The sequence below is a fragment of the Gallinula chloropus genome, assembly GCF_964237585.1.
Source record: "Gallinula chloropus genome assembly, chromosome: 12".
Taxonomy (NCBI): Eukaryota; Metazoa; Chordata; class Aves; order Gruiformes; family Rallidae; genus Gallinula; species Gallinula chloropus.
Genome location: NC_140097.1, coordinates 5,479,150 through 5,492,617, shown reverse-complemented (window position 1 = coordinate 5,492,617; position 13,468 = coordinate 5,479,150). Strand labels below are relative to the sequence as shown.

The window sequence follows — 13,468 nt, the reverse complement described above, 5'->3', positions numbered from 1 at the left end:
GGAGAGGTGTGATTTTAGCTCTGAGCAGTGTGACGGCTCTAGAATGTTCAGGCATTAGTTACCAACAGCATCTTCAAATGTCCTAGGTCAGGGTTGTGCTGTGACTTCATTTAGTGAAGCCAAAGCTCCGGGGTAATACCATGAGCCAATTTGCAGGGGCCTACCCTTTCATACACAGAGGCTGCGCAGGCAGGGAATGGTTCTGGTCCCTGACACTGCTTGGACCCCCCTGGGCCGAGACCTCCTCGCCCACCACCCCACCAGTTTCCATTCCCCGTGGGGCCTGTTGGTGGGACAATAGAGTATGGCAGGGGTTCTTCTTAACTCTGTGTTTCAAGATCATCTCTTCTTAGTTTCCTAATCTGCAGGAGCCAATCTGGAAGGTGAGGTTGGCATTACATTATTTCCCCTATGGAAAGCTGGTTCCTCAAGCATTTAATGTCATCACACCTCTCTCCACAACAGCTGTGAGCTTGCTGCCCAGTTATAAGGGCATGTGGGTTTGAAGGAAGCCTCTTAGAGTTACGCATTCTTGTGCTGAGAATGCATTCTGAGCAGCACAAACAGTCCTGGGACCTGAACACCCATCGGGGAAATAAATGATCTTACACGTCCCACCCTCTGTTGCCTGTGGCTCTCCTCTGCTGGTTGCGTTCAGGCCCGTAGTGGCCTCCCTGCTCTCTGAGCCCTGAACACAGCCGATGCCCGAGGCTGCAGCTGCTCAGGAATGTCGTCACGCTGACGGCACCAGCTGCCTGCTGGCACCTCTGACAGACATTTCCAAGGGTGTGATGATAAGCGCTCGGTGCTCGTGTCACCCCGTGCTGCCACTGCCTGTGTATTGGGGCTCTGGGCAGGGATAGAGAGACACCCCCCTGCTCCGCCCCGCTCCCTGCACCGCGGGGGAATCCGCCGGTTCTCCGCTACCAGCGGACGGAGAAACCGCAGTCTCTGCTCCGGTATCGCTGCGGGCGGGCGTGACGTCACGCGCGGCACCTCTTGCGAGTGCCTGGCGTCAGAGCTCCGTGACGTCAGTCCTCGGGGGCGGGGCGGGGGCCGAGGGGAGGGGGCGGCAGGTGGCGGGCACGGCTCGGCGCCCCCGTGTTCCCGGCTGACAGCGGCGGGCCTGGCCCGGCCCTTCCCGGCGCGGCGCGGCCCGGCGGGAGTTGTAGTGCGCAGCGGGCGGAGGCGGCCGGGCCGGCCCCGGGGCGGACTACAAGTCCCAGGCGGGGCGGGCGGCGGCGCTGTGTGTGCGGGAGCGGGCGGCGCGGCTGGGCTCGGCTCGTCGCGGCGGTAACCTCCCGTCTCTCCCTCTCGCAGCGGCGACGATGCAGGCGGAGTCGGGGATCGTGCCGGACTTCGAGGTGGGCGAGGAGTTCCACGAGGAGCCCAAGACCTACTACGAGCTCAAGAGCCAGCCCCTCAAGAGCAGGTGGGACGGACGGACGGGCGGCCGGCCGGAGGACGCGGTGCCCCCGCGCTGCGGGGCCGGGCCGGCGCGGCGGGTCCCGGCGCTGAGTCAGGCCGGTGGCGAGCTCGGCGTGTCCCCCCTCCTCCCTCTTCCAGCGCGGAGGGGAGGCATCCTGCGCGGCGGGGCGGCCATTTACTGCTTCCTGCCATAATAGCGGCGTTGTTGGGCGGGAGGGCGGGCCGGGCCGGCGTTATGTAAAGGGCATTGTTGGCCGTGCGGGGCCTCGCCGTCACGCCGGGGGAGCCCCCGCCGCCCGCGGGCTCTGCCGGGGACGGACGAGGCGGCGGTACCGGTACCTGTCCCCCTCACTCTCTATCCTTCCGCCGCCCCCGGTGCCCGTCCCGTCCCCCCGGCAGGTGCGGCGGCGCTCGGGCGGGGGCAGCGCGAAGCTGCCGAGGTGCTGCGGGGTCGTGTTGGGGGCGGAGGGGAGGGGGGGCTGTTGTGTTTGTTTTCGCTCGTCGGCGCGGGTTCGGTACTTGAGATTGCGCGGGGACGGGAAACTTTTTGCCTAGATACGTCACCTTCTTCCTCAAGTGTTTTCTCCCCGAGATAGACTCTTCATTCTTATCTGGAGCGGCTGCGTCGCGGAGATAGAGCCTGTAAGGGGAATAAGGGGGTGCGCGCTTCTTTCCCTTGTGGGGTGTTGGGTACCACCTCTCCATCCTTTGGGGTTGGGCTAGGCGTTTTTTCAAGGTCCCTTCCAACTCCTAACGTGACCCCAGCGCTGGAAGAAGGAAGCGAACGCTCTCCCCACGCCTTGAGCATCTACCTTGTCAGCAGTGGCATGTTTCCCCCTCCTCCGGCTTTTCATTCAGAGCACCGTGGCCGTAGCGCACCCTCCATTTCATCACGGCGCTCTCCGAAGCGGGGCTCCATCGAGTATAAGGTCGAGTGTGCCTTGTTTTGTAATCAGGGCTGTTCTCAGCCTGTCTTCACAGTCATGGCTTTTAGTTTTGAACAATGCCCCTCGCACCGCTGTGCCTGCGTTTGAAAAACGAATGAGAAGGTAAACATTTAAAGGAAGAAAAAGCTGTGCTGAGAATGGGTTTAGGCTGTACTGCCCGTCAGACAAACTTCAGAGTAAACAAATGAGTTTCTGATCCTGCTCTGAATGTTTAAGAAACATTGAAGAAGTTGTTAAAAATTCTGCTGCTGTTGCAAAACTCTGTCCTGCAGCCCTACCTTGCGTTGAACCTGTGGTGTAGTGGAGCAATAGCATGTGTTGTGGTGGGGATGTGTTGCCTTTCACAGCCTGACAGGCCAGCCAACCAGATCCAGAGCTGCCAGAACTCCTTTCCCCTCCAAGGTGGTGTGGGGAAGTGGCCATTATCCAGGTAATTAGCTCGGAGCCAGGCTAATGTGCAGGGAGCAGACAGTGCAGAGAAGGTGGGTTCCTCACCAGTGGTGGGTTTCAGCTGTGATGGAGGCAGTTGGGAGACCCACAGGGCTTTGGGTTCAGTGCCTGCATCGTTAGTGGAGCGCAGCAGTTGTGGGTAGATAGTGACAGCTGCCCCGTTGTTGAATAGCGCTGTTCACACCAGCCACGGGTTCTAACTGGTGTGCAAGAGTTGTCCCTTCGTGGTTGTGCACTTTGTAGACAGTGGTTTGTCCCTTCAGATGGTGTGGGCATGGGGCTTAGACAATAGGTCTGCGTTTGACCTTGCATGGATGTTCCAGCTGCTTTAAATTCCTGTGATTTGATGCTTTGAGACCCGAGCGCATCCCTGCAGCTTTCACTTCTCTCAGGGGGAAGTGCATAAAGATACTCTGTAACAAAGCACTGGAGCATATGGCCATCTTCTAAATGTCACTTCAAACTTCCCTGGACCAAATTGCCCCAGTATGTTCCTGCTCCTGCACAGCCAGCAGTGCCCACCATTTGGGTTTGAAGGGGCACCCCAATGTCAGTCATGGTGGTGCCTAAGGCCAATTTCTGCTCTGATGTTTCCAGAAGGGCTTGTAGGGTGGGAGAAGTGACCAGCTTGCCCCAGCCTGGCTCCCTGTCCCTCCACACATACTCATGCATACAGAGGGAACCCTGAGGGTGCAATAGCAACCCATGGTCTTTCTGGTAGATAGCGAACTGACAGGTTAACCTCAGTGTGGAGCCTGCCCAGCTCATGTACAGCTCTGCTTGAGGTAGAGTCTCAGTTGTCTTCCTGGTCTTGTGGGAGCTGAAGAAGCAGAGGAGCCAGGGGCCCCTGTCAGGTCCTTGTAAACCTGTCCCTGGAGCCAGGCTGATAAAACTTGATGATAACAGGAGGCAGAAGTTGCTCGTGAACCTGTTTGCTCCGCGATGTGCAGATCATAATCTAAGAGGACTTGTGTAGTCCTTCAGCCTTGCTCAGGCCTGAAACCAGTCCGACTGATGATTATCGAGGGTATCCAGCATCACCCTGCTGCTTTCTCTTGTGGATGTAAATCAGGAGTAATTGCTCAGCAGTCAGTGGAATAGCACCAGGTCAGCGTGGTGTGGGACTGTGGCCGTGGGAATTGCTTTCTTACGGTCTTCTCTGCAGCCGTGCTCTGGAAAGGTGCCTGGGGAGCAGGCAAACCAGAGGCAGTAGCTGATGTGAGGAGATGAGTCTAAATAGCAATCTACTCTCTTTCCCTGGTGAGATCTGCTGATTTCCTAGCAACATTCAGGGCCTTCTCTGATCCTTTTTAACTGTAAGAGGTGAGAAGCATCCTTAGCTTACTCATAGCAGCTGAAATTGTGCGTACATAGAAGAAAGCCACCCAGCTCAGAAATAGGTGAAGAATGCCAGTGCTCTGAACCAAGAAGAAACAACTTTGTTGCCCAGTTTAGCTCAGCCCTGCTGATACTCATGTCCTTCACTTGGTAAAACTCTTTGCTTCCTCCCAGATTGCTTGTTTTCCAATGTATGACAATCCAGTTAAAGATTTCGCCTCTTCTTGTGCCCTCGCAGTTACTCCATCCGTGTTTCATAACTCAGGCCTGCAATCCAAAGCCACAAAGGGGCTGATAATAAAAGCTTTTTGCAGTAAATACTGTACAAAATCAGGCCAAGCCACAATCGAATGCTAGAGGCCAAGGAAAAAAAAAAATGTAAGCCCAGCAAAAAGCTTTAATCACAAGGGATGGAGAGAATACGTGGGGCTGAGATACATCAGTTCAACCATATTTCCTAAGCCCCTTGGAGTCATGAGAAGTTAGCTTCTTGTGCTAAGTGCTAGATGCATTTAAGGGTTCTCTGGAATTTGCTGTGGTTGACTGTCTTTGAAAGCTGAGAACATGTTTCAGTCGCTTTGGTTTCTCCAGAATCACTTTTCGCTGTGGGAGGAAGCTGGGCTGTGTGACTAGCCAGTGAGGCAACAAGATTTATTTATTATTTTCATCACATTCATAATTTTTCCTCTCCTCCTGTATTCCTGCAGGGTAATAGTTTTAATTTATAAGTATGTACACTTAAGTGTGTATGTGTTTGTGTAATGAACAAGTAAAGATGATTCATTTTGAGCTGCTTGTGCCAGAAAATCGACGGAGTTTTATTTTCGGGCAAACAGTTGAAGAAAACAATCAGTTATTACCAAAAGTAAACACAGATCCTGACGTGTCTGCACGGAGTCATCAGGGCGCTGTAGGCTTAAGTTAAATCTGTCACCCTCCTAATGTGGATTCTTCGCATCATTCGACTTACTAAAGCGGCGTTTTGGATAGCAAAGTGGTATCTGGAAGTAAAGACTTTACAGTCTGCCTTTGTGGAGGGCGGTCTGAACTAACCCAGATGTGCCAAATGCAGGGGAAAAAAAGAGTCTGTATTCAATTCCTTGTCTCCAGTTTTTGGTTCTCTGTAACATCTGTCTGTTTGGGTGGTACGCACAACCTAGCGAGCGCCAGGAAATTATTGTCAGTTGTTGTAATTTACTGCCTTGCTCTTAGTCATTTACCTGCAGGGACGTGGTTTTATTATTTGTGCTATTTTCTGTTGCCCTTTCCCAGCTTACTTATTTTCAGGCTGGTAAAAAAGCACCTGGATGATCCAGTGGCTGAAGTATTTTTAGTGGAAAAAATGATTCGGAAATTCTTTTGAGTTGTGGGATAGTTTTTTAGGAGGCTTATTCTTGCTTTATGAGCAATAGCACTGAGATGTGGAGTTTGTCATTATTATAGCAGGGATGTTTTTATAAAATTGTCATCATTCCTGGTGTCCAAATGCTTGCTTTTATTTTCTTTTTTAAAAGTCAACCTTCAATATTTTACATCCATCAATTAGTATCTCATCTTTATCCAGTTAGTACCCTGTGTAAAACACTCCTTTTATTTTTTTTTTCCCCTCCCCTGGTGCTGGGCTAAACATTGAAGTTTCAACTTGATAGAAACTTCCCTTTTGATAGACAGTTGTTGTTGGGGAAATACTAATCTCACCAAAGAGGCACATGTTTTAAAACTCTATACTTACTCTGCAGCCAAAGAGGACTTTTCTAGAGTGCCTTAGTCTGCAGATGATCAAATTTAATTTCATAAATGAACTTTGCAGCGTGATTAAACTTGAACTTGATTACATTAAGCTCCTCAACGTTGAGGTTGTGCCTTATTGGAGGTAGTCTTTTCATATTACTGCTATTTATGGATCTTATTCAAGTGTTTTATATTCTGCTTGGGTTCTGCAATGCAGTTTGTTCAAGCTACTGCTTATATCTGTTCCAGTTGTGCAAGAAGTGGAAAATATCCTTTATTTAGAACAGGTCACATGTGCTTGCATCCAGGAACCGCGTCTCTGTGTTGTGTTTAAAAAAAAAAATAAATAAATAAAAAAATCTTGGAGGAACAGATTAAAAAAAGTTCCTGAAATATTTTTCCGTCTGTTACAGAGGAACATTACGTATTTTAAACTAAAAGGTAATAATAGCTGGGTTTGAAGTGCTACGTAGGCTAGTGCTGCCTGAAGTCAGTGGTAAAAGTCTTGCCCAACCTCAGGGGGAGCAGGGCTAAGCCAGGAGGATGTCTCTGAAATCTCTCCGGTAACGTTTCTCTGAGTGAGTCAATAATCCCGTGTTTATTCTGCACCTCGGATTCGCTTCGCTGGGAAGGAAACCTTCACCACATCTTTTCTGTACTGCTTTTATTTTTGAAAACCAGTCTTAAAAGGACAGGCTGGAGTTGGAGTGCCTATTGTGTAAACATGTGGAGACAATAAGCGGTGTTGCTTTATATTCCTTTACACCCGGAGCCGATGCTGTTCCCTGTCTGCAGCGGATCCTTCTTGACCTTTTCTCGCTGCAAAGCTCTCTCCCTGTTATTTGTGGTAGGCCTTTGCTACTTAGCAAGGAAACAGAAATAGCCCCTGAAATTCAGTTCAGCGTTTGCTTTGATGCGAACTATCGAACGTCACCTTTCTGCTTCCCTAGCCCGCTCTCCTCAAGAGGATTTTGTTTGCCTGCCAAGCTGAGCAGAGAGGGTATTTTGGGGCTGAGCCGACTGCACTGACTGTGCACCTTTTAGTGTGCACGTGTATTTTCTTTGTATTTGTCAGGCTGCTGGCTGTATTGCCCGTGTGTGAGTACGTGTGTGCTCTGCTTGAAATAAATCCCTGCCTTTCTGGTGCACGGGGGACTTGCAGCTCTCTGCAGGATCGAGCTGCTATCAATTTATGGTATCCAGGTGATGGTTGGAATCAATATCTTATTTTGCTTTTCAGATGGCTGGGAAAAAGCAATGTAGCCCTGCTGATGGGTATGGGGGTGCTCCTGGTACTGCTTGTTTCCCTGTCTTAAGCGGAGGTAATTTCACAAGCCTCTGGACCAGAAGTTTTGGGGCTGCTCTGAACTTACCAGTTGTTGTTAACTAGTCACTGTGGAGCTTATTCTGCTCTGTGTATCTTCTTAGTTGGCACTCAGGCTGATGTATGTTTGGGAGGCCCGGTCCAGTGCAGTGATGGGCACCATGACTAACTCCTGCTGTACAGTCTGATCAGGATCTAAACAAGATTGGGAAACAAGAGCAGAAGAGATTTGCAGATGTATTACTATATAAACAATTTTAGCCTCTGACCATGTTCTATGATTAAAACTTCAGTGGTAGGAAATCTGTACAGCTGCGTAAAACCAAAGGCACAGGAGAAACCTGCTCTGACGCCTGTCCTGTTGTCCTCCTATTTCTAGATTTGCTTTCTAAAACGACACACTGTAAGACTTGGAAAATGAAATGGAAGGGGTAGTTTTCTGTTTACTTTCCTGCTAAAAATTAAAATTGCATGTTGGCTGTTAATTGTCTTCCGAGAATGATCTGCTGTTTCAGTGTTGAGAACAAAATGAGAGTCCTGCTTCCATTAAGCTGGTCAGGCTCTTGGCCATTATTGTCTGTCTCGTTCTATTTTGGATGCAAAAAGTTTTTGAAATCCGTCGGTTGCAACATTCTTGTTCGGTAGAATTCGCTGTCTTTTAATACGATTTTTGCTGGAACGAAGACAATATGATTAAGCAGTGTGGTATGGCAGATTTTGCCAGACAGTTAACTATTGCATCACTATCATGTTGTACTACAACTGTGATTGTTTTATTTATTTGGTAATCCCAGAAGCTGAATAGTAACAGGGCAACTACTGGCTTGCGTTTAGTTTTACGCTTCATTTTATACTGAGGAAAAAACAGCACAGGGGAAGGAATATTGCTGCATATTCATAACAACATAATGCTACTGCTGTACCTGCTGTGAAAAAGCTGATGATGTTTGGAGTGTCGAGATGGAAACTTTGAGTTTCACTGGAACCAAAGGGGGTGTAACACAGTCTGGAACAGGTCTGCCTGTCCTCCAGCCCACCTCCCAGGTAGCAGTTACACACAGCCCTATGCACACCAAGGGCCTGCTTGCTGTGGGTGAGCACTAGTGATTTTGGGGTGCCCTTTGAAAAGGCTCTGTTAGATCTTTGGTGAGAATTTCAGCTCGTGACCCACATAGGCTGTGGTCATTGATGTCTGTGGGCTTCACCTGAGAGTGAGTGTTCCAGAGAGGACATAGGAATGTCCAGGTGGAAGAGGGCGGTGTGGATATTGCTGGTACAAGTATAAAAGCTGCGAAAATGAAGAAGGCAGGCTTGCACTACAACTGCTAGCTAATACTTTAACCACTAATAGTGCCTTTGGATCCAGCTCATTTTTTCTGGTAACATCTCTGCTGCAAGGGCTGCTGTAATGTTTGTGTTAGCAGCTTTCTGCCGGGCATGCCAGCCAGGGTCTGGCTGTTCAGAGCTCTTTCTCCAGTGGTAAGTGATTATGTAGAAACCCTCTGTAGGCTCCCCCCACCCTGACCTGCTGCTCACAGCTGCTGCGTGGACTGGACTGGCAGGTTGAAGGGCAAAAATGTGTTGCTGTGCTACGTAATTACTTCTTCCAGCGTGAGCCAGCAGAGCTGCTTGCTGCGATGATTGTTACGTATACTGCTATGTAAAACAGAATGCGAGTTTAATGTAGGGTTTGAGCTAGGATTTTAATGTTGTAATTAACAGCCTCCAACAGTAAACAAGTTGGTTTTTTTTAAAATCAGTTCCCATGAAGATTATGCCTTTACAATGTAGGCAGACGGACCTTTGCGGATGTGGAGTTTGAGTTCTGTGCTACTTGGAGACATGAGCATCAAGAACAAACAAGTACCTTTACATTTGGACCCTTGTTCTCTTACTCTAGAATACCACAGGTACGGTGTCAGGCAGCTGGAGACCAGCCCTGCACTCGGTATTTCATAGGGACGTTTTGGCTCAGGGAAACAGTCGCATTTGAGATGATGCGACAGTTCCCATTGCTGGGAAGAACTGGATTCAGCCTCCTTGAACGCTCCCCAAAAACTGGTCATCTAGCTTCACAGGTACGTTGCGCCTCTGCCCTGCTCTTTTGACACCAAAATGGGCATGAACCTGCCAGAAGCTGCTGCTGTGGCTGAGTGGAGCGTGCTGGGGGGGTCGGGTCCGAACGGACTATCTTGTGCGACAGCTCACGGAGAGACCACTGAAGCTGCTGGGAGTGGGAAGAAGGTTTGTGTCTGTTCAGACCTGCAAAGGCAAAGCTTTGTTTGCATGTGTGCAAGGATTGCGTGCCTGGCTTGGCCTGCTGCTACACTGAAGAATCCATTCCTGATGAATTCTGAGAGAAAAGGACTTTGACTGAGGAAAATCAGTGGTTTGGGTACCTGGAAAGATGTTGATCAGCTCTGAAATATTTAGGGGCTGGAAGCTTGCCAGGTTTAATCTGCTTAAAACATCACACCAATAACAGTGTATTGTTAAAGCTTGCCTGTAACCCTGGGGGGCTGAGACACCATTTCTTGTCTTCTCAGTATGTGACAGCACAAACTGCTGTATGAGTGGTGTAAACCTACTGGGGCAGGGGCGCTGGGGGCTGGAGACCAGAGAAAAGTAATGAGAGTTTAGACAGGAACGATGAATAATTGTTACTAATCTTATTCCCAGCCATCCTGTTCTAAGGTGTAAATGCACCCAGAAAATAGGAGTTACTGTGATCTTTTCTGGAGGAGAAGCAGCCAGCTAGAAAAACTTGAGATGGAGCTAAATCAGCTGGGAACTGTTTCAGGGTGAGAAGATGGGAGCAGATTTGGAAGCCTTCAGATGGCAAGAGATAAGGGGAAGATGGGCAAGAGGGGGTTGTGGTTCCGGAGCTTCAAACTGGGAAGTCAGAATAGTGCTGTAGAGATATGGAGAAGGATCACTGAGATATCTGAGTGGGAGAGCCTGGCTGAGTGTGTTTGGTGCACATTTACTATTTCCTTTCAGGATTCTTTGGGGTTTATCTAAATAAAGGAGGAGAGAGTTTGTCTAAAATATGACTGACTTTGGAAATGCTTTTTCTGGATGTGTCTCTGCGTGGTAGAGCACAGCTATACAGCCAAGCTGGGAATACAGAGGTAGAGGGAACAAACCAAACCCTTTATATAATGTTTGTCGACTTCAGCCCAAATAGATAACAGTTGCAACCTGGGAGAATGAAATCAGAGTGATGTTGAGATCTATACGTGTGCAGGAGGGGATGATCTCACAGAAAAGTGAAGGGAAAAATCCTCTTCTATGGTTTGGGCTGTGTGTTGGAAGCTGGGAGGATTTTGAGGAGGTGCGGGGCTCTTGCAGTGGGTCCCTTGGGATGCCATTAATTGCTGTGTTTGGGTTTCTGTGTGGTCTAGTAAGTTTTATTTGTACCAAATATTTACAATTCTACCCTAGCTCAGCCATGCTAAAGGCACGTCCCAGATGTCAGTCTGTCTAGTGGCACGGTTCAGGAGAGTTGCTGGGATCATTCATTTATTTATTGCTGTTGTAACACGAAGGTTGCCATCTGATAAATAATTATTCCACCCTTGGAGAAGGCACATTGTAAATCTGTTAAGCTGCTCCTTTGTTTGTTAGGCTTGTGCATAATGAGTTTGGAATTTAAGATTAGTAGTATGCTGTGCAACTGCTCATTTCATGACCTCATCCTCCTCCTCGGCTCGCCTGCCCGTCCACCTGTCACATCCTGTTGGGCACCTAGGGCTATATTCATAAGGGGAACTTGGGTTTAGTGTTGCATCATCTCATTTTTATGTGTTCTGATGCTTAGTGGAATTAAAAAACCCATGAGGTAGGTGTCTAGGTTCCTTACCGAACGGCATGCAAAGTGGGGGACAGCCCAAGTCAGCCAGTGAAGGCTCTGAGAGGCTGCTGGTGGTGTTGAACTCTGTCCCTTGAAGATTTGGTTGTCTGTTCTAGATGAACTGTTGCTGAACTTACTCAGAGTGACGTGCCAAAGACAGCAGCTCTTAGAGAAATGAGGAAGAGCAAGTAGTACAGCACGCCCCTACCCCAACTTTATCCATTTGGGACACAGGAGTTTTGAGTTCCAGTCCTGCCTGCGACTCAAAACACAGGATTGAACATGTCTACCACCTTTTTGGAGTGTCCAAACCAATAAACAGTGGGCTTTTTGAGGTGTCTTTTACAGAAGCTAGTCTGTTTTGCCTTGTGTACTATTCACTGAACGTGCAGGGGCTGGAGTGGCTTGGTGGAATAGGAGGGAGTGAGAATTTGCTTGGGATTGTGCTCTCCCTACTCCAGAATACAAAGTGGAACAGCTCTAGCGGGAGGCAAGGAAGATATGCTCAGAAACTACATTGTTTTCAGCTCTGTTTCTGAAAGGTAGTCGTCCGGATGCCTCTAGTTGAGGTCACAGCATGAAGTATGGGGACCTGCTTGAAATATGAGGGGTGATATTTGGGGCATAGGGAGTTGGATGAAGGGAAGATGCCATTCAGGTTATGGGAACGAGAGGTTCCTGAGTTACTGCAGGAAGGCAGGGAAGTCAAAGGGTGGTATGGGCTCTCTGGTGGCTGAGGGGCCTCCCTCAGTGGAATATATTGGGGAGGAAGCTGTCAGGCAAAGGTGGATATTGAGAGGGAATAAAAATACAGGCTGTTTCTTCAGAGCGCTTCATTTTTCAGGAATGTGAAGTCATTTGTGGTACAGCAAGAGAATTGTGATCTGTATGGCAGTGAGTTACAGAGTGGGTAAGGCAGGAGGAGAAATAAGATTATGTCTCTGTGGCAGACTTGTTTTTTTGATTTAGCTTGTTGCACAATTTACAGTTTCAGTCTAATTGCAAAACTGTTCTGCAAGTGATAATTTGGTTCCCAGCTAGTACAGCTTTCGGTACCTACTGTAGAAAGTGGTGCTGTAGGAGCTGCTAGCCCTGAAGATGCTGTGGGCCAGCAAGGGCTTTCTGTTTTTCAAGTGTGTCAAGTAATGTAGAAGTGGATCTGCCAGTTAGGAGAACCTCAGAAGGTGCTGGAGCTGCCCCTGCGGAGAAAACAGGGCTGGCTGGAAGGGACCCAGTGCTGCTGCCACATGGTTGCAGAGCTGGGGAGGGTCTCTCTTGCAGCGTTTTTGGTATTTCCCAAAGGAATTGGCTACCCTATCTTTACAACAGTGTGCTGCTTTCTGGGAGAGATCTCTCCAAGTAGGCAGTAATTACTGTCTTTCCAAAGGAGTCCTCGTTTCTGGAGGAGAATGTTAATTACCCCTCACTTCGCCTTTCTAATGAAGGTGTTGTACTGGGTGCCGTGATCTCTGCAGCGCAAAACTTCCCTCCTCTGGGTGTGCAGTGATCTCTCATCGATCTAGGGGAGGTGTGTGTGTTCCTGGGTCTCAGGTGGGATATTTAGGCACTTGTTCTTTGCAACTTGACCGTTTGGCCTTCTGCCTTCCAGCACTGCTTGAACTATAAATAGACCCCTGGGGGAACAGGACCAGTGATCTCCTGTTCCCAAATGCCGCCCTGCTGCGTACCAGCTCAAGGAAGAGTTGGGGACAAAGGGGGCTCTTTTCATGCCCAGACCTTCTCCTGGGCAGCCTGGGCGTTGCAGTTCTCTTAGGTAGGCACAGAAACATGCAAAAGATGACAGGTCCTGCTCTCCCCAAGGATCAGCAGAGCATCAGTGTGCTGTCGTTATGGCGCAATGTTCAGCAGATGGTGGTGATGCTCTTGTCTGAGCCGGCCGATGTGGACAGCCACCAGTACTGCAGGAAAACAACATTAGCTCTTCCTTGTACAAGTACTGGGTTTGCTCGTTCGCCTGTTTTCTTATATCGCTTTGGAGATGTGCTGTGAGCTGGAGGACATTACTGGTTCGTGTGGTTACCAGTCTCATCCCCTGCTATCTGATAACTCCTGCCCCGTTGCTATGAAACGTTGTAGTGAGATGCCGTGTGAAAGGGATGAATATCCATCTGTAACTGCAGAGAGATTTTTCCGTGTCTCATCTCTTGCTGATCTTTCTGATTGTTTTTTTAATTCTGGTGGTGGTGGATTTGAATGATTTCTGGTGGTGTCATACAACTACCTGGTGCATATTTCCTATCTGTAATTTAATATCTTTTCATTGAGGTTTATTAAATAACACAGTGCAGAAAATTGCAGTATCTGCCCTTGTTGTCTCTTTTCAGTAGGTTTATGTTTTGTGGTAAGGACTTTCAGAGTTCTTAATATTCCAATTCT

General features: G+C 48.8%; 1 protein-coding gene across 1 annotated transcript in view; it reads left to right on the top strand.

The window, feature by feature from the left end:
* The first annotated feature begins 1,296 nt into the window (after positions 1-1,296).
* Positions 1,297-13,468, top strand: part of MITF (melanocyte inducing transcription factor) — a 99,104-nt gene continuing 86,932 nt past the window's right edge. The window contains exon 1 of the mRNA XM_084269395.1: positions 1,297-1,432. Within this exon, the coding sequence (XP_084125521.1) occupies positions 1,329-1,432 (104 nt within the window). The 5' untranslated portion in view covers positions 1,297-1,328. The remainder of the gene's footprint in view (positions 1,433-13,468) is intronic.